At 41.7% G+C, this 20,995-nt stretch overlaps 1 protein-coding gene across 1 annotated transcript in view; it reads right to left on the minus strand.

The window, feature by feature from the left end:
• The window catches only part of adgb (androglobin), a 219,124-nt gene that overhangs the window by 45,443 nt on the left and 152,686 nt on the right, over nucleotides 1–20,995 (minus strand). The window contains exons 27-32 of the mRNA XM_073051468.1: nucleotides 20,595–20,729; nucleotides 17,528–17,681; nucleotides 17,198–17,385; nucleotides 16,062–16,246; nucleotides 14,190–14,377; nucleotides 10,240–10,351 (exon numbers count right to left, since the gene is read on the minus strand). Coding sequence (XP_072907569.1) covers nucleotides 10,240–10,351; nucleotides 14,190–14,377; nucleotides 16,062–16,246; nucleotides 17,198–17,385; nucleotides 17,528–17,681; nucleotides 20,595–20,729 — 962 coding nt within the window. The remainder of the gene's footprint in view (nucleotides 1–10,239; nucleotides 10,352–14,189; nucleotides 14,378–16,061; nucleotides 16,247–17,197; nucleotides 17,386–17,527; nucleotides 17,682–20,594; nucleotides 20,730–20,995) is intronic.

A 20,995-nucleotide genomic window follows, 5' to 3' on the forward strand; every position in this document is an offset into this window, starting at 1 on the left:
AAACCTATTTTTACCAACAGGCACATTTCTATGACAACAAGGCTTAGGCTACTAAAATGTTACATCTGGTCAATCTTGCTGTATGCTTCTGAAATATAGACTATAACACCAGAACTCCAAAGAAACTTAGAAGCAACAGAAATGTGGTTTCTTAGAAGAATGCTGAAAATATCATATAGAGATAGGGTAACTAATGAGACAATACTCTAACGTGCCCATACAAAAAGTCCTTTAATAAGAACATTAAATGAGAGGAAACTTTATTTCCTGGGCCATGTCATCAGAAAGGGAGAAATAGAATGCCTTACATTACAAGACCATATGCCTGCGAAGCGCGGAAGAGGAAGGCAAAGAAGAAAATATATGGACGCTGTGAAAGAACTAACAAATCTAAATGTGTGAGATACCATTGATGCTGTGAGCGATCATTTGATGTGGAGAGCCATGATCGCCCAAGCGTGTAACGTGCAAGGCACATAAAGAAAAAGACTCTTTCAACCTTATTTATAGCGTTCCTGGTGACCAAAACTGCATACAATACTTCAAATTAGGCTTCACCAATGTGCTATACAACTTCAAAATAACATCCCATCTCCTGTACTCAGTACATTGATTTATGAAGGCCAATGTGCCGAAAGCGTTCTTTATGACCCAATCAACTTATGACATCACTTTCAATTAATTATGGACCTGTATTCTCAGCTCCTTTAGATCTACCACACTCTTCAGTGCCCTACCATTCACTCGATAAGACCTACCCTGACTGATCCTACCAAGGTGCAACACCTCACACTTGTCTGCATTAAATTCCATCTGCCATTTCTCAGCCCATATTTCCAGCTGGTCCAGATCCTGCTGCAAACCATGATGGTCTTCCTTGCTGAACACTACATCCCCAATCTTGGTGTCATCAGCAAATTTACTGATCCAGTTAACCACATTATCATCTAGATCATTGATATAGATGATAAACAACTATGGACCCAGCACCGATCCCCATGCACTCCACTAGTCACAGGCCTCCAGTCTGTGAAGCAAGCATCTACTACCACTTCCTGGCTTTTCTTACAAAGCCAATGTCTAATCCAATTTATTACCTCATCTTGAATGCCAAGCTACTGAACCTTTTTGACCAAGCTCCCATGTGGGACCTTGTGAAATGTCTTGCTAACATCCATTAATTTTCCCAGTAACTTCCTCAAAGACTATAAGATTGGTTAGACGTGATCTACCATGCACGAAGCCATGCTGACTATTGTTTATCGGTCCATATCGTGGTGGATAGTCAGAGGCTTTTTCCCAGGGCTGAAATGGCTAACACAAGAGGGCACAGTTTTAAGTGCTTGGAAGTAGGTACAGAGGAGATGTCAGGGGTAAGTTTTTTTTACGCAGAGTGGTGGATGTGTGGAATGGGCTGCCAGCGACAGTGGTGCAGGCAGATATAATAGGGTCTTTTAAGATTCTCCTGGATAGGTATGTGGAGCTTAGAAAAATAGAGGGCTATAGGTAACCCAAGGTAATCTCTAAGGTAGGGACATGTTCGGCACAGCTTTGTGGGCTGAAGGGCCTTTATTGTGCTGTAGGTTTTCTATGTTTCTATGTCAATCCAGTACTCATATATCTGGTCCCTTAGAATATCTCCCAATAACTCTCCCACTACCGATTCAGGCTCATTGGCCTGTAACTTCCTGGTTTATTTTTAGAGGCTTTCTTAAGCAACAAAACAATATTGGCTATCCTCCAATCTGCCAGCACCTCACCTGTCACTAAAGATGATTTAAATATCTCTGATAGGGTTCTGGCAATTTCTGTACTTGCCTGGTGCAGGGTCCAAGGGTACACCTTGTCAGGCTCTGGGAATTTATCCACCCTAATTTGCCTCAAGACAGCAAACACCCCCTCCTCTATAATCTGTATAGAGTCCATGAAGTTGATTTTTTTTGCCTTAATACTATAGACTCTGTGTCCGTCTCCTGAGTAAACACAGATGCACTGAATGTATTTTAGATCCCCCCCATCTCTTTTCCTCCACACATGGATCGCCATTCTGATCTTCCAGAGGATCAATTTTATCCCTTGTAATCCTTTTGCTTTTAACAAATCTGTAGGATTCTCCTTCACCTTGCAAAGGCCTTCTTTTAGGCCTCCTGATTATTTTCTTGTGTTCTCTTGTATTTCTTATTCTCCATAAGCACCTCATTTGTTCCTACTTGCCTATACGGGGAATGCAACTCTTTTTTTCTTAACCGGGCCTGAATATCTCTTGCAAACCAAGGTTCCCTACACCTGGTGTCTTTACCTTTTATTCTGACAGGCATATACAAGCTTTGTACTCTCAAAATTTCAGCTCTGAAGGCTCTCACTTACCAAATGCACCTTTGCCAGAAAGCAGCCTGTCCCAGTCTACCCTTGTCAGATCCTTTCTGATACCATCAAAATTGGCCTTTCTCCAATTTAGAATCTTTCTCTTTATTACTTTATTGTCGGCAAACAATTGATACTAGAGTGTACAATCATCACAGCGATATTTGATTCTGCGCTTCGCGCTCCCTGGAGTACAACTCGATAGTAAATATAATAAAAATTTAGATTATAAATCATAAATAGAAAATAGAAAAAGGAAAGTAAGGTACTGCAAAAGAAACTGAGAAACAGGTCCGGATATTTGGAAGGTACTGCCCAGATCCGGGTCAGGATTCGTTCAGCAGTCTTATCACAGTTGGCAAGAAGCTGTTCCAAAATCTGGCTGTATGAGTCTTCAAGCTCCTGAACCTTCTCCTGGAGGGAAGAGGGACAAAAAGTGTGTTGGCTGGGTGGGTCGTGTCCTTGATTATCCTGGCAGCGTTGCTCTGACAGTGTGCGGTGTAAAGTGAGTCCAAGGACGGAAGATTGGTTTGTGTGATATGTGTTCACAATCTTCTGCAGCTTCTTCCAGTCTTGGACAGGACAACTTTCATACCAGTTTGCAATGCACCCTAGAAGAATGCTTTCTATGGTGCATCTATAAAAATTAGTGGGGGTTTTAGGGGACAGGCCAAATTTCTTCAGCTTTCTCAGGAAGCAAAGGCACTGGTGGGCCTTCTTGGCAGTAGACTCTGTTTGGTTAGACCAAGTCAGGTCATTTGTAATATTGACCCTGAGGAACTTAAAACTTTTTGCATATTTACTTTGAAACTAATGACATTGTGATCACTGGGTGCAAAGTGCTCACTTACACAAACTTCTCTCTCATGCCCTGATTTATTTCCTAACAGCAGATCAATCACACACTCTTTCATTGGGACTTCTATATACTGATTAAGAACACTTTCCTGAACAAATTTGACAAACTCTATCTCATGTAGTCCTTCTACAGTTTGGGAGTCTCAATCAATATGTGAAAAGTTAAAATTACCTACTATAACAACATTATATTTCTTGAAACAGTCTGTGATCTCTACAAATTTGTTTCTCTAAATCCTTTGGACTGTTGCATGGTCTGTAATATACTCCATTAACGTGGTCATACCTTTTTTATTACTCAGTTCCCCCCATAACGCCTCACTAGATGAGTTCTCTAGTCTGTCCTGACTGAGCACTGCTGTGATATTCTCCTTGATTATTAGTACCACACCTTCTTCTCTAATCTTTCTTGGTCTGTGCCGTCTGAAACAATGGAACCCTGGAATATTGAGCTGCCAGTCCAGCCCTTTCTGCAATGGACTCAATAATGGCTATAATATTGTAATCTTATAATAACAGGATAGAAACTGTCTTTGAGTCTGGTGGTATGTGCTTTCAGAGATTTGTATTTTCTACCAGTGGGAGGGGGGAGAAGAGAGAATGTCCATGTGGGTGAGGTATCTGATAACGTTGGCTGCTTTACCAAGTAGCGAGACACCAAGCTTTATAATGAAACTCGTGGATGAGTGTGTCCCCACAAAATCATTCGGTCTTCCCCAACTAGAAGCCATGAATGAACCAAGAAATTTGAGATCTGCTGAGGGCTAGATGGATGGCATTTAGAACTGATGATCTGGAAAGTACAAGATGCCCAGTTATGAACTCCAGAAGGCCATCTCACATGAAAAGCAGTAACTCCAGACTAAATGTGAATCACAGAGGGATGCTTGACAAATGTGAAAGGGCTTTAATGCTATCACTTCCTACAAAGCAAACAAGCAACATAAATGATGACAAAGTTTCACTCCCAAATGAGCTCAATGCTTATTGCTTTGACCAACAGAATATGGATGTCCAAGCCCCCAGCAACCCTATGATCTCAGTCTCTGATGCTGATGGGGATGGTAAATTCACAGAAGGCAACTCGCCCAGATGCCTGACCTGGCTGAGTACTGAAGACATGTGAAAATCAACTGGCTGGAACGTTTACGAACATCTATAACCTCTTGCTTTGGCAGACGGAGGTACCCGCCCGCTTCAAGCAGGCTTCAATCATACTGGTGCCCAAGAAGAACATGGTACCCTACCTCAATAACTATTGTCCTGTAGCTCTTCTTTGACTACAGCTCAGCATTCAGAACTATTATCTCCTCAAAACTCATCAGTAAGCTCCAGTACATGGACTTTGTGCAACTGGATCTTCAATTTCTGCAAATGACAACACCACCTTCTGCACATCCACCATCAGCATAGGGGCACCACAAGGCTGTGTGCTTAGCCCCCTGCTCTACTCACTTTGTATCTATGACTGTGTGGCTAAGTACAGCTCCAATGCCATATTTAAGTTCGCTGACAATACCACTGTTGTTGGCCGAATTAAAGCTGATGACAACTCGGCATAGAGTGGAGAGATTGAAAATCTGGTTAAGTGGTGTCACAACAACAACCTCTCCCTCAGCATCAGCAAAACCACATAGCTGATTATCAACTACAGGAGGAGGAAGCCAGAAGTCAGTGAGCCAGTCTTCATTAGAGGATCAGAGGTGAAGAGAGTCAGTAGTTTTAAATTCCTTGACATTATCATATCAAAGGATTTGTTCTGGTATCAGCATGTAAGTGTCAACATAAAGAAGACACAACAATGCTTCTACTTTCTTATAAGTTTGCATTGATTTGGCATGTCACCACAAACTTTCATAAATTTCTATTGGTACACAGTGGAGTGTATGCTAACAGGTTGCATCACAGCCTAGTACGGAAATAGCAATGTCCAGGAATGAAAAACCTACAGAAAGTGGTGGATACAGCCCACACCCTTACAGGCAAAGGCCTTCCCATCATTGAGTATATTGACATGGAGCATTGCCATAAGAAGCAGCATCCATCATGAAAGCCCCCCCATCCCCCACTATCCAGGTCATGGTCTTTTCTTGCTACCACCATATCACCATATAACAATTACAGCACAGAAACAGGCCATCTTGGCCCTTCTAATCTGTGCCGAACGCTTACTCTCACCAAGTCCCACCGACCTGCACTCAGCCCATAACCCTCCATTCCTTTCTTATCCATATACCTATCCAATTTTACTTTAAATGACAATATCGAACCTGCCTCTACCACTTCTACTGGAAGCTCGTTCCACACAGCTACCATTCTCTGAGTAAAGAAATTCCCCCTCGTGTTACCCCTAAACTTTTGCCCCCTAACTCTCAACTCATGTCCTCTTGTTTGAATCTCCCCTACTCGCAATGGAAAAAGCCTACCTAGGTCAACTCTATCTATCCCACTCATTATTTTAAATACCTCTATCAAGTCCCCCCTCAACCTTCTACGCTCCAAAGAATAAAGATCTAACTTGTTCAACCTTTCTCTGTAACTTAGGTGCTGAAACCCAGGTAGCATTCTAGATAGATAGATAGATAGATAGATAGATAGATAGATACTTTATTCATCCCCATGGGGAAATTCAACTTTTTTCCAATGTCCCATACACTTGTTGTAGCAAAACTAATTACATACAATACTTAACTCAGTAAAAAATATGATATGCATCTAAATCACTATCTCAAAAAGCATTAATAATAGCTTTTAAAAAGTTCTTAAGTCCTGGCGGTTGAATTGTAAATCTTCTCTGTACTCTCTTTATTTTGTTGACATCTTTCCTATAATTCGGTGACCAGAACTGTACGCAATACTCCAAATTTGGTCTTACCAATGCCTTGTACAATTTTAACATTACATTCCAACTCCTATACTCAATACAGCCAGCATACCAAAAGCTTTCTTCACCACCCTATCCACATGAGATTCCACTTTCAGGGAAATATGCGCCATTATTCCTAGATCACTCTGTTCTACTGCATTATTCAATGTCCTACTATTTACCATGCATGTCCTATTTTGATTATTTCTACCAAAATGTAGCACCTCACACTTACCAGCATTAAACTCCAACTGTCATCTTTCAGCCCACTCTTCTAATTGGCCTAAATCTACTAAATAAACCTACTTTATCATCCACAACGCCACCTATCTTAGTATCATTTGCATACTTACTAATCCAATTTACCACCCCATCATCCAGATCATTAATGTATATGACAAACAACATTGGATCAGATCAGTACAGATCCCTGAGGCACACCACTAGTCACTGGCCTCCAACCTGACAAACAGTTATTCCCCACTACTCTCTGGCATCTCCCATCCAGCCACTGTTGAATCCATTTTACTACTTCATTATTAACACCTAAAGATTGAACCTTCCTAACTAACTATCAGGCAGGAGGTACAGAAGTCCCATACCACCAGGTTCAGGAACAAGCGACACGCACAACATGCTGGAGGAACTCAGCAGGTCGGGCAGCATCCGTGGAAACGAACAGTCAATGTTTCAGGCCGAGACCCTTCATCAGGACTGAAGAGGGAGGGGGCAGGGGCCCTATAAAGAAGGTGGGGGGAGGGTGGGAAGGAGAAGGCTGGTAAGTGCCAAGTGACAAACCAGCAAGGGGAAAGATCAAGGGGTGAGGGAGGGGAAGCAGGAGGGGATAGGCAGGAAAGGTGAAGAAGTAATGTAAGGGGAAAGCACAGGAATAAGCGAATTTCAGAACTGGTTTGTCTACGGAAGACAGAGAGTGTGATCGAAGGGACTTATTCCTTGGATGCTGCTTTCCTGCGACGCCACTCCGTATGGATGTGCTCAGTGATAGGAAAGGCTTTACCCATGATGGACTGGGTCATATCCACTACTTTTTGTAAGCTTTTCCATTCAAGGGCATTAATGTTTCCATACAAGGCTGTGACGCAAACAGTTGTTGTTTGTGATGTATATAAATGACCTAGATTAAAATGTAGATGTGTGGGATTGTAAATTTGCAGGTGATTCGAAGGTTGGTGGTGTTGTGGATAGTGTAGAGGACTGGCAAAGAACTCAACACGATATAGATCAGTTGCAGATATGGGCAGAGAAATGGCAGATGGAATTTAACTCGGCTAAATGTGAAATGTTGCACCTTGGTAAGTCAAATACAAAGGGACAGTACACTGTTAAAGGCAATATCCTTAACAGTGTTGATGAGCAGAGAGATTTTGTGGTCCAAGTTCAAAAGTCAGCAAGTTACATTGCAGCTTCATAAAACTCTTGTTTGGCTGCAGCTCGGGTATTCCAGAGTTCTGGTTGCCCCTCTACAGGAAGGATGTTGAGGCTTTGAAGAGGGTGTGGAAGAGGTTTACCAGGATGTTAGCTGGATTAGAGGATATAATATAACGAGAGTTGGACAAACTTGGGTTGTTTTCACTGAAATGGTGGAGGCTGAGGGGAGATCTGATAGAGGTTTATAAAATTATAACAGGCATGCTGTAGATAGAGCAGAAAGACAATATTTTTAACAAGGATTAAAATATCTAATACCAAAGGGCAGGCATTTAAGGTGAGAAGGGGTAATTTCAAAGGAGATGTGAGGAGCAAGATTTTTTACAGAGTGATGGGTGCCTGGAATGTACTGCCTGGGGTTGTGGTAGAGGCAGATACATTAGGGATATTTAAGAGACCTTTATATAGGCACATGAATGCGAGGTAAATGGAAGGATATGGGCACTCTGTAGGCAGAAGAGATTAGTTAGCTCTTTGATTACTAATTTAATTCATTCAGCACAACATTATGAGCTGAAGAGCCTGTTTCTCTCTTGCGCTGTTCTATGTTCTAGCCATCAGGCTCCTGAACCAGTGTGGATAACTTCATTCACCACAACTCTGAACTGATTCTCCAACCTACAGACTCACTTCATAACTCCTGTTCTCTGTATTATTATTATTTTATGTGCACAGTTTGTCTTCTTTTGCAATGTTTGTTTGTCAGTCTTAGTTTTATATGGTTTTACTTAGATTGTTGTATTTCTTTATCTTTCCTGTAAATGCCTGAAAGAAAATGAATCTCAAGGTAGTGAGTAGTAACTACAATATATGTACTTTGATAATAAATTTATTTTGAACTTTGAGAGGTTTAGACAGAGTCCATGGAGGGAGGCTGATTTCTGTGATAGGTTGAGCTGTGTCCACAACATTCTACAGTTTGTGTGGTCTTGTGCAGAGCAGCTGCCCTACCAAGCCATGACACATCTAGATAGGGTGTTTTCTGTGGTGAGTCTATAAAAGTTGGTGAAGATCAAAAGGGACATGTGAAATTTCTTTAGCCTCTGAGGAAGCAGAGGTGCTAATGAACTCTCTTGATCATGATATCTATGTGATTGGGCCAGAACTCAGATTTGTAATGTTTGCTCCTAGGAACTTGAAGCTTTTTCAATCCTCTTGACCTGAACACCTTTGATGTAAACAAGAGCGTGTGCACCACCTTCCTAAAGACAATGAGCAGCTCTTTTGTTTTGCTGTCATTGAGACAAGCATGATGTCATATCACCATGTCACTAGGCCCCATCAAAGTCACCGCAATTACCCCATCAACTATCTTCCCCTAATAATATGTTGTGTTTGTTCTCCACATTTCCCATTGAAATGTAGTCTGTCTTTTGAACAATGCATACAAAGTCATCTATTTATTGAATAATGCGTACTTAACTAATAATTTGTAAGCTATCTGAGACAGTGAAAAATCAAGAACGATCTCTGAAGGGTTGCAGTACCCAGGGCTGAGGATCATGCACAGTCAAAGGTAGATGTGATGGTGCAAATACCAAGAAAGTTGCCCAAAACTAATGCATGGGAGTGACCAGGAGTGAATGTGGTGAGGAATAAAGAGGCCACAGAGTTGTTACGAGCAAAGATAAGGGCAGATAAGGAAATGGGTATATCAAAGCATCAGAAGTGAGGGGAATGAAGTATGGGATTCCTGAGTAGATTAAGTGCATTGGGTGCACTAAGGTAGCCAAGAAGAGTATTTGGAAGCCTGTGAGATGATGTATTGAGGCATGGTCCTTTGAATGGAAGTGTTGTCAAGGTGGTGCGTTGCCATAGCACCACCTAGTGACAAGAGGCCTGTAGCTGCAACAAGACTGGAAATAACTGCCATTGTGGAACCTGACATAAAAAGGCACACTCCGTAAATGAAGTACAGTGCTTAAGGTATATCATTGATGCTGTGCCTTCAAAATCCTCCAATATACCAGCAGACTAGGCAACCAACGTAAGGTTCCTCTCCCTGTTCGACAAAACTGAACTCAGTCCTGATGGGTAGGTTACATCAACGGACTTCAGACTCTAGAAACAGGCACTCAGCTTCTTTCACAGCAAAGATTTATCATCTGGTCAGGAGAAGTGCCGGGAGGATGTTCACCAAGCCTCCCTGGAACAGGATAATATCTCCCACAAACCTCTGGGAATCCCTGGCATATGGCCACTTAAAATAGAAAAGAAGCGTTCAAGATGGTGTTGAGAACGTTAGGTTCACTTGTTGGGAGCACACGGAAATCCAGTGTAAACTGCAGGAGATGTACTCCAGCCAGCTCAAAACCTAACCATCCACCCAACCACTCCATTAAGGCAGGTTATGGACCAGCCTCTGGAAAATGGGATTGGTGTTAATGGGTACTTGATGGTCAGCATGGACAAGAGCTTCCTTGACCACCTGTCTGCAAGGCCCACATTGGCTTCATCAGCTATCTTGGAATGCACAGAATATCCTCAATCTACAGTGTGAAAAAACAAAGGAAGTTAAGGTAGAAAATTAATTTTCATCTTTAGCTTCTGACAGATGGCACCTAAATTTTCTGTTCATTAAGCTTATATCTATTATTATGAGGATTGTATATGGTAATCAGTAATTTAAAATAAATTGGAATGACTTTTATATGATACTTTGTTGTAAATGTCTATTCCTTTTAATGAATGAACAACTTTACCTGTAATCTCGCTGCAGTTCACATCCTTTTGTGATTCAGCAAAAATTAAATCACTTTCATTTAGCGGCCAGCTTTCATGAAGAACTAGTGCTTGAATTATGTATTTATGAATCTGTGGAATATCAAATTGTTCATTTAACATTACAATCAGGTAAGTAACTAGGTTGTGATTTCATGCTTTCTTGCACACGTCCTGCCATTTTTACAAATGTAACCAAAAAAAGAAAAAAAATTGAAATGTCAAATATTTAACTCATTAAAAGGAATTAAACTGCTTGATGTGCCAACGCTTGATGTTTTATTAATACTTCCAATAACAAACACAAAATGTTAAATTTATTGTAAAGAATGGTGGGATGAATTTCCACATTAATTTTCACATTTCCCTTCCGAAACTTCAGCTTTTCCAAGTTTTCGGCAATTATTTTGGCAAAGCTGCAGAATACCTTGGAAAGAGCCCCTGTAGTAATTCCTGTTTTAAGTTTAATTGATGGTGTATTGGTAGGATTGGGATGATCGTGCTGCATCTGGTTTCACAAGGAGCACAGAGGCTGAACCATTCACCTCTTCGAGCTTGTTTTGCTTTTCAGTGAGTCCATGGCTTTTGGAAACTCTTAATATCTTTGCCTTAAACAAGCACAGCAGTCCTATTTTTACAACTTTGAATACACCTCAGTTCAAAACTGTGGCAGGGTAGATTGGTGTTGGGGGGAGGGGAAGAAGAGTTACAAGAAGAAAGGAAATGTTTCAAACCTCTTTCTTGTGGACAAGTATCTTTTAACATGACACTAAGCTCTGAATGAGTAAGTTCCAAAGTTTAATTTAATGTCAATGTATTCTAAATGAAAAGCACTTAATTGCAACAATTTCAAAGATTCAACATACAGTACATTTATTATCACAGTATGTATGCTGTATACACACCTAAGATTTGTCTTCTCACAGCCATGAAACAAAGAAACTCCATGAAACCCGCTAAAAAAAAATCAAACACCCAACACTCAAAAAAATCGTGCAAATGCACAAAACAAGTGAATAACACAGAACATAAAACATCAAACCACAAAGTCATTGAAGCAATCTATGAACGTTCAGTTCAGTTCAGTTCAAGTTAGTGCTGTGTCAATGGTTGACTGCAGGCCGCAGAGCCAGTCCTCTCCAGATCAAAATTGCACAAAAAAAGCATTAATCATAAAAAGGACCCCTCTTTAACTATCTATGCAGGAATTCTCTAGGTTGAGACAGGGTTCTGTTCCTGAGAACTGTTTCTTAGCCCAGTGTTCATAAATTGGAAACGAGCAGAAACAACACGTAGGAGAGTCACAAACACTGGGAGAGCAAGCAGGCGTGGGAAGAATATCCTCCAGTGGGTCTCATTGACTCAGTGAGTGAGCGTGTCTGCTCAGCAATCCCAGCTCAGCTTGAGCCAGCTGCCAATCAGGAAGGTATGATGGAGAGAGAAGGCAGACAGAATTTTCCCATTCCCACCCAGCAGAAGGTGCCTGCAAACTCACAGCAGCCAGCTCATCCATCCCACTGATGTCCTAAACACTCATTCATATGACAGGACATCCATAAGTAGAAAGTTTGTAACCTGGGGAGGCCCCATTCTCAAGGAAAACAAGCCTTGTGTACATAACCTATCCTCATGAATGAAATATTTCATCCCTAGTTTCATTTCCTGGTGCACCAGTGTCAGGATCTAATTAATCCCAAAGTGGTGTGGAAGATGCATTCTCCTGCATTTATGAAACACTTTAAAAATGTGACAGTTAATTCCAATGACTCCTGCCCTCACTTGCCCCATGCATCCAATTACTCCTTTCATTGACAGCACTGATTCTGGTGGGTTTTATTAAAGAGGCAGCGGTGAAAGCAATGATTGTTTCTAGTAATTAAACACAAAGTCTGTCTGCGAGGGTCGCTGTGGTTGGCTATTATCGGTGAGGGTTTGGCAGAGGAAGGAAATGTTGCAGAAGTGGAAGCAAGCAGTCCCCATAACAAACAAAAAGTGGTGGACTAAACCAGGATTCACAGTCTGGCTGAGTTCAAATGAGCACATTCAATAGCAGAATCTGAAGCTGATTGAAGTAAAAACAGACCCAAGTCAAAACCTCCCTGTACATGGACGACGTCACCGTCTTCTGCTCTGATCCGAGGTCAGTTCGCAGGCTGATCAGCATCTGCCAACAGTTCGAGCAGACGTCGGGGGCCAGGGTCAACCGCACGAAGAGCGAAGCCATGCTCTTTGGCAACTGGCCCGACCGATCTAGCGGCCCCTTCACCATCAGGTCTGATCACGTGAAGGTGTTGGGGATCTGGTTCGGAGGGGCCAAGGCGTGCAACAAGAACTGACAGGAGCAGACTGCCAAGGTCAAAAAGAAACTGGGACTGTGGGGAGGGCGCTCCCTATTGATAGTGGGCAAGAACCTGGTCATCAGGTGTGAGGTCCTCTCAGGGCTGCTGTACTTGGTGCAGGTGTGGCCAGAACCCACTCCTTCAGCTCAGAAATCACCCAAGCCGTCTTCAGATTCGTCCAGAGATCCAAGATGGAGCGGGTCAGACGGACCGCCATGCACAAGTCCCTGGACAACGGGGGCAAAAATGTTCCCAATGTCACCCTCACCCTGATGGCCAGCTTTGTGTGTGGCTGCATCAGGTTGTGTGTGGATCCCAGGTACGTGGGCACCAAGTACCACTATGTGCCCAGGTTCTACCTGTCACCCTGGCTACGAAGGATGGGTCTGGCCCCTTTCCCACGCAACACCCCTGTCAGCTGGTCATTGCCGCCATACCTGTCCTTCGTAGAGAAGTTCTTTCAGGTCAACGCCTTTGACCACAGGGCCATCAGGCAGTGGTCAGCACGTAAGGTCCTGCAGGCACTGCAGGAGAAGGATGTGATGGACACAGTGGGGTGGTTCTCTGAGCAGACTGTCCAGTTTATCTGGCAAAATGCCTCATCGCCAGAACTCACCAACAGGCACCAAGACTTCACCTGGCTGGCGGTGAGAGGGGCTCTCCCAGTCCAATCCCTTCTGTAGGCCTGGAACGTCGTCTCCACACCCCTCTGCCCACGGGAGGACTGCAGTGAGGAGGAGTCGGTGACCCACCTCTTTGCACACTGTGGGTTCGCAGAGAAGGTGTGGAGGAGGATGGAAGGGGCAGTGTCGAGGTTCATCCCCAGCAGCTGTGTAACGGAGGACTCTCTGATCTACGGGCTGTTCCCGGGGACGCACACCGAGACCAACATCCAGTGCTGCTGGCAGATCATCAACTCGGTCAAAGACGCTCTTTGGTTGGCCCGAAACTTGATGGTCTACCAGCACACGGAGATGTCCGTGGGGGAATGCTGCCGACTGGCACATTCTCAGCTGCAGGAGTACGTGCTGAGGGACGCACTCAAACTTGGTGCAGCCACCGCAAGGGCCTGGTGGGGAAGGACCACAGTCTAGGGTTCTTCTCCCGCGGGAGCTGAGGGTAGGGGGGTGGGGTGTATACCCCTCAACAAGGGAATGTTAATATGGAATATCAGAGTGCCACGTGGGTGGCGAAAAGTGTGAAAATGTAAAGACCGCAATGGAAACATTTGTAAAGGATTGAGAGTCATTGAACAGTTTATTGTATATAATCTTATTTTTGAATAAAGTATATTTTGTTTAATAAAAAAAACAGAAAATGTGGAAAGAGAAACAAGATTAATTTGAAAGGTTAACTATTTCTCTTCCCACAGATGCTGCCTGACCTGCAGAGCGTTTCTGGCATCTTTTATTATTAAATCAGATCTGCAGTTTTGTTTGGGTTTTAATTTATTGAAATTTATTGTTCTGGCTTTCCTTTTGCCTCCGGAAACAATGTTGAGTTCAATCCTACTGTGGTGTACTGCATCCTTTAACCTTAGCATGCAGAGGGAAAGCAAGTTACAACTAATGTTAATCCAATCCAGTGCTTACCACTTCTGGAATGGCTGGCGTTTCCTCAATCAATGTAGTTGGACTGAAGCTTCTTTCATCTTTTAACGGAGATGACTTTCGGTCACTTCCTGACTTCAAAGAACCTTTTCCTATTTTGCTTGAAGTACTTGCTGACTTCTTTGGCCCTCCATGAACAGCAAGAGTATCGGGCAGTTTAGCTGAAGACTCTGAAACCAAATGTGAAGTAATTATTATCAACACTGATAACGGTTTTATAACAGTGATGATTACAGATTCAGCAGTAATTTAGAAAATGGAAATAGTACATGATAAAGAGAAAATTTGAAGGCCATGAAGAAAGAGCAAAAGGCTATCATCAGTTAGATGGTTTTCAAGAAGGCAGCAAAGGTATTAGAAGATACAAAATTCTAGGACTCTGCAAGAATATGCAAACCTAAAATTCTGTGGCAGTAGTGTTGCTACAGAAGGTATATTCTATGGAAATATTGAGAATAGAGATTTTAACAGCTTGGTGAAATGGAGCAGGCCTGGAAGTCCAAGCATTCAACCGCACTCCCATTCATCAGTTCAATTATCTGACAAATTACTGATGTGGGTCCAATGGGTCTGCTTCTCTCACATATCCGTTGATAGCTGTTATAGGTCAAACAAAGATAGGAAATGACTGATCTTAGAAATTACTTGGGAGACTTCAGTATAAAATAATAGATCTTTATGGATTGACTAAGGCCAGTGAATTACAAAAAATCTTAATGTGATGAATATGTCAAGGCTGCAAGGATAAAACAAGAGCATAGTTCTAGCTGGATAATTCAGTAATTCTGTTACAAGAGCAAACACATGCATAATAAGCCAACTTGCTTCCTCCTGCATAACAGGATTCCAAGATGCTCACTGGACATGGATTTTATCAGGTATGTTCTAGGCTTGGGTTATTGTTTTTCCTCTGCATAACCTTGTCCCCAGTCATAGAGTCAGAGAACATTACAGCACAATACAGGCCCTTCGGCCCACAATCCTGTGCCAAACATGTACTTACTTTAGAAAGAATAGAGGGTTACCTATAGCCCTCTATTCTTCTAAGCTCCATGTACCTATCCAGGAGTCTCTTAAAAGACCCTGTTGTATCCGCCTTTACCACAGTTGCCAGCAGCCTATTCCATGCACTCACCAGTCTGAGTAAAAAAACTTACCCTTGATATCTCCTCTGTACCTACTTCCAAGCACCTTAAAACTGTGCCCTCTCATTTAGCCCTTTCAGCCCTGGGAAAAAGGCTCTGACTATCCACACGATCAATGCCTCTCATCGTCTTGTACACCTCTATCAGGTCGCCTCTCATCCTCTGTTGCTCCAAGGAGAAAAGGCCGAGTTCACTCAACCTATTCTCATAAGGCATGCTCCCCAATCCAGGCAACATCCTTGTAAATCTCCTCTGTGCCCTTTCTATGGTTTCCAAATCCTTCCTGTAGTGGGGTGATGAGAACTGTGCACTTCCGATCTCTTATTTTGCCTAGTCCCAATGACCTGCACCCAGAACATAGTCCTGGCATACGCCTCCCATCCATGTGACTATCCAAATTTCTCTTAAGTGTATCCACTACTTCTGCTGGCAGCTTGTTCCACACGTCCAGCACCCTCTGAGTGAAGAAGTTTCCTCTTAAACATTTTACATTTCACCCTTAACTGTAACCTCTTGTTGTTCTCTCATCCAGCCTCAGTGGAAAAGTCTGATGTATTTATCTATATCCCTCATACCCATACCTCCTTTTGTTTATGTCAATTGTCTATAGATCATAAATAAAAATAATAATAAGGAAGTGTAAAGGCAGGTGATAGGAATGGAACAGATAGAGAAAAGGCAATGAAAAGATGAGTCTGGCCACACTTACTCTGCACGGCTGAATGTCTCACATTTTGGTAAAACATAAATGCAGGAATGACAGCCTGGCCTTTTCCGGTTGCTTTGGCTACTTCTTTCTCTTGATCTAGGATTTGCAACTTGACGTATACATCTGGCTTGGAGGTTTGTACATGAACGGTTGTTAAGTGGGTTGCATTCACATTAATCTGGAACCTGTAATACGCATCAGTGAAAAATAGAAACCTTAGCTTAAAAATAGATCTTGGTTTCAGAATTTATGTATGTGGAACTATAATCCTAGCTCCTGAATGACGAATGTCCCAGATTATCAAATATTGACTCTCAGTTTCTAACATCTGTCATTTATTTATTTTATTTAGAGATACAGCTCAGTAACAGGCCCTTCCTACCCAATAAACCTATGCCACCTAATTACACCCATATTGACTAATTAATCTACTACCCAAACAAAAGAAAATCTGCAGATGCTGGAAATCCGAGCAACACACAAAATGCTGGAGGAACTCAGCAGGCCAGGCAGCATCTGTGGAAAAAAAGTACTGTTGACGTTTCAGTCTGAAACCCTTTGGCAGGACTGGAGAATAAAAGCTGAGGAGTAGAATCTACTATCCTATACAGCTTTGGAATGTGGCCGCAAATGAGTGTATCTGGAGGGAGAAGATAAAAACTTCTTACAGATAACAGCGGAATTGAACCCAGGTTGTTGATCCTGTATTATGTTAACCACTGAGCTATCATGCCACCCATGTTCTAATATATCAGAAGTGGTGTCAGGAGGAAAGTTTTCATATTTTTAATTTTTTAAAATGATTTTTGCTTAAATTAAAACACAAGTAATTCCAAACAAAATAACTTATATTTCATTCAATTTGTACTACAAGTTAAACTGGAAAGTTATGTTCCTTAAGTTGTATTCATGAGTACTATTAAAGTACCCAAGTCCAGGTTTATTCTCAGCTTGTTACATGGGACCTGATGACCTGTCAATCCAGCTTAATCATCAGTGGTCCCATTTCACTGGACTTCCATCTTACAGAACACTATCAGTGGCCAGGTTAAGAATACTTGTCTCATAATTATTTTCAAGAAGTGCAGGCATTTTTGCAAGGTCAAAATGTAAAATAAGTCTTTCTTAATGACTACCTGAAGATAAGGTCTTTGTCATTGGGGATGTAGTAAGACTTAATTTCTTTCATGGTAAAGTTGCTGTTCACAGCTTCATTTAACAGGGTGGGAAGAGGTTGGTTGGAGGCAATCAAACGCATTTTCCATTTACCAGCGGGAAGTATGAAACCTCCTGAGTGAGCTTCAGCCACAAATGTATAGCCACTCTATTTATAAAATAATAATGTATACAGTGTTAGGCAATCATATTTTGTGAAGACAAGTATCTTCATAGCCTAAAGAGAAAGTTTAGAAAAGCAAATTTCCTCAAAAATTGAAGATCGATTCTCTCAGAATTCCTTGTTCTACCTTGTTTTTAGTATAGATGTAGGGTGCCACCTTCTGAAAAACTCTGGGAATTTCCTCTCCTGTGTCGTTATTGATCACGTGGAGAACAGAGGCCGGTAATGTAGTGTAAACCTTGGGTACCAACAACATTTCCTCTGGCATATGAAACACTTCTCTGAAGATAGACAAGATTCAGTTACACAGCCAATGCACATTATTTATAGGCATCATTGACAAAAGAGGCATTAACATTGGCTGCAGGTCCAAAATGAGAGGTTATGATCAAGAAGGATTATATGGGACATGTTAACAAGAAGAACTGAACAAATTACTTCATGGGACAATTAAGTGGTTCAGATTTAGTGCTCAACAAATAAGTAAAAAACTATTTCAAATACATCAGTTATGATACAGCCAAGAGATGCTGACTGCAATCCTGAACTAAAAGTAAATATTTTATCAACTAACGAATCAGAACCATTAGCAACTTATTACAATAGTAGATAGTTTTATGCAGTGTTCTACAAGTATGTTATCTCCATGGAGTGAGCTTCAACATCAATAAGTGAACTAGCTCAGTGTTTCATGAATTCTCCCCACATCCCCCCTGCAGAATTAACAAATGTTATATGAAACTGTGTATCAACTTAACACTGAACCATCAGACTATGAACCTTATTGCATATGCCTCAACCTTGGAAACTTCAGAAGCGATCCAGGAGGATTTCTACTCTGACTTGTTAAAATGATGGTGTATATCCCAAAGGATAACAAACTGAGCCTCACGGTGGCTCACATTCAGATGCAGATGAATTTATTGTCGTGTACACCAAGGTACAATGAAATTCTTTGCATGAAGTTCACAGAGTAAGCCGTGGAATCCACACAAATATGTCTCCATCTTACTTTTAATTCACGCCAGCATGCAAGTCACGATAAGAACCAATGGGCCTGTTAAGTAACCAATTTCAATTAAGACATTGTCAACCAGGGGATATCAATACCCTAATGTGGCACCATTCTTCAACAATCTTCTCGAAGGAGCAGAGCTAAGAACTAACAGAAAACTATTCATGCTACTGCGACTGAACCAGAAACAACTGAGCCTCAGTAGTTAAGTTGCAGCATGCAGATGATGTTTGCAGTTACACATAGTGTTACATACCCGTGGGTATCTTGTACCTGTCACGTGACCATGATGTAATTGAGGCTATGCTGGAGATGAGGTAATGGTCTTGTGATGGTGGAGTGATGTCATTTTCCTGCCAGTGAGAGGTCATGTGATAGTTCTTGTTTACAGGGTATAAAAGGAGAACCCCACATTGTGACGTGGGCAGTTCGTGGCTGAATTCGCCACTGACTCCATATTGCTGCGTATTCCGATATTATGACGCAGTTTCGTTTAAAAGTGGAGTTTTACTTTCTGTTTTAAGTCTCAAAGGTTATTGCCGGTAGTTTAGCTGTAATACTGCCAGTTTGGTCAGTGGAGAGTGAAGATTTTAAAGGAGCTTGGAAATCCCGAAGGATTGGGAAAGTTAATGTTGACGGTGAAACAGATTCGACCTTTGTTTAATCTTCGCACGAGGAATTAGTAACGAGTATCCATGATAACCCCTGTTCTGCCAGAAGAGTAGAGGGTTGGATACAAAGTTTAATCAAAAAAAGATCAGTGCCTTTAAGCCGTTTTATTTCCTTCGGTCGTAAATCCTCCGGGGAATAACATACTTCGGCTGGGATCAGCAGTAACTCCACGAAAGAGGATTTAAATCATTTCAAGAAGACTCTCCTTTAACAGACTGTGTAAGCATTTGGACTTTCGCATTACTACTTCCACGAACTGTTTTTGCATTATCGCTTTAAGAACTGTTTTCGCATTCTCGCTTTATAACTGTTCGAGCTGCAGTATCGCAGCTGACTTCCGGTTAAGTTAATCATTTGTTTACTTTTGGGTTTTTTTTTAACAGTGTTTAATGAATGTTTTATTTGTTATTAAAAAAAAACCTGTCTCAAATCATATATTCATTGTTGCTGATTTGTAACAATAGGGACTGATTTCAAAGACATCATCAATCTATTTACCAAAGTGTACGAGAGGATGGGCTATGCACTTAACAGCTGCAAGACCAAGGTCCTTGTGGCACCATACAGTCCTCCAACAATAATGGTTCATGGTAAGATTTTTGAAAAAGTGGATCGCTTAACAGACCTTGGGAGCTAACTCTCAGTGAAGGCAGATATTACTGATGAAATTCACCACCACCTTCAATGCACCAATGTTTGATTCTTTTAAAAGGAATTTGATGATCACGACTTTAGACCTGGTAGAATATTCACGGTCTACTGTCCTTTTATGTGCTTCAGAGACCTGTTCTATCTGCAGCAGGCACCTCAAGGCACTGGAAAATTATCACTAACACTGTGTTTGCAGGATGACTCCAAATTCAAGGATAAGATAACCAAACCCACATTGGCAAACTCTTGTAGACCAACACCCCCAGCACTTCAGGCCCTAGTTACACTCACTCAACTATGTTGTGTCTGGCCCAACACAAGATTCCTGGAAAAAAACTCTATTTTAAGCCCTGTTGTGGGAAGAGATTAACAGAAGAATAAAGAAACAGATTTAAGGATGTGTTCAAAATTCCCTTGGAGAAATGGAGGGAGCATTTGGCCCATGATTCCAGGATGCTGATGTACCGTTGTTCACTCCATGTGCTGATGTTCACTCCATGTGTCAGGAGAACACAGGAGGCTTACATGACTGGCTGATTGTTAATTTAAGTTTATGTTTGTCATATCTGTAATATACTGTGCTGCTGTTGCAAAAAAAAACCTGATATTCATGGCATGTATACCCCTATAGGTATGCTTATGAAAACAATCAGGTTGACCCTGAGCACACCACATCACTAACAACGCATTTTCTGACCACAGTAACCACCTCCTTCCCAATCTGTGGAAATGTCTGCAGTTCCCATATTAGCCCCATTAGCCACCACAGAACACAGAAAACTGGAGTAAACCTAAGAAGAGAGACACTAGTGAAAACCTCAGTGAGGTTATTGACAAACCGAGTTTCAGTTTATACCTGAATAACACAAACCAGAAGTTGGGAGGATGCTCACTGTACGAGGTTGTGTAGTCAGCATATACAGTCCTGCTCGATTCATCTTCATAAAAGGGATAAAATTTTGCCAGTTTTGGATTATTGTCAACCAGGTACCTTGAAGAATAAAACAAAAACAAATGAATGCATGTGAAAACAGCTTTACTTTTACACCTAACTTATGATAATGAAGATCTTGATGTTTCTCAGGAATCTGACAACTCTTTGAGGTAATGTCTTCTCTAATGCTTCTGGCAATGTTTTCTCTCTCTCTATGAGAAGAGCAGTGAACCAAAATTTCAGAATCTTTCACTCCTACAACAACATACTTGAGCTTGGGAATTGATAGACTGAGACCAAATCTTTGTTCACATTAGCTATCA

Source organism: Hemitrygon akajei, chromosome 7, assembly GCF_048418815.1.
Source record: "Hemitrygon akajei chromosome 7, sHemAka1.3, whole genome shotgun sequence".
NCBI lineage: Eukaryota > Metazoa > Chordata > Chondrichthyes > Myliobatiformes > Dasyatidae > Hemitrygon > Hemitrygon akajei.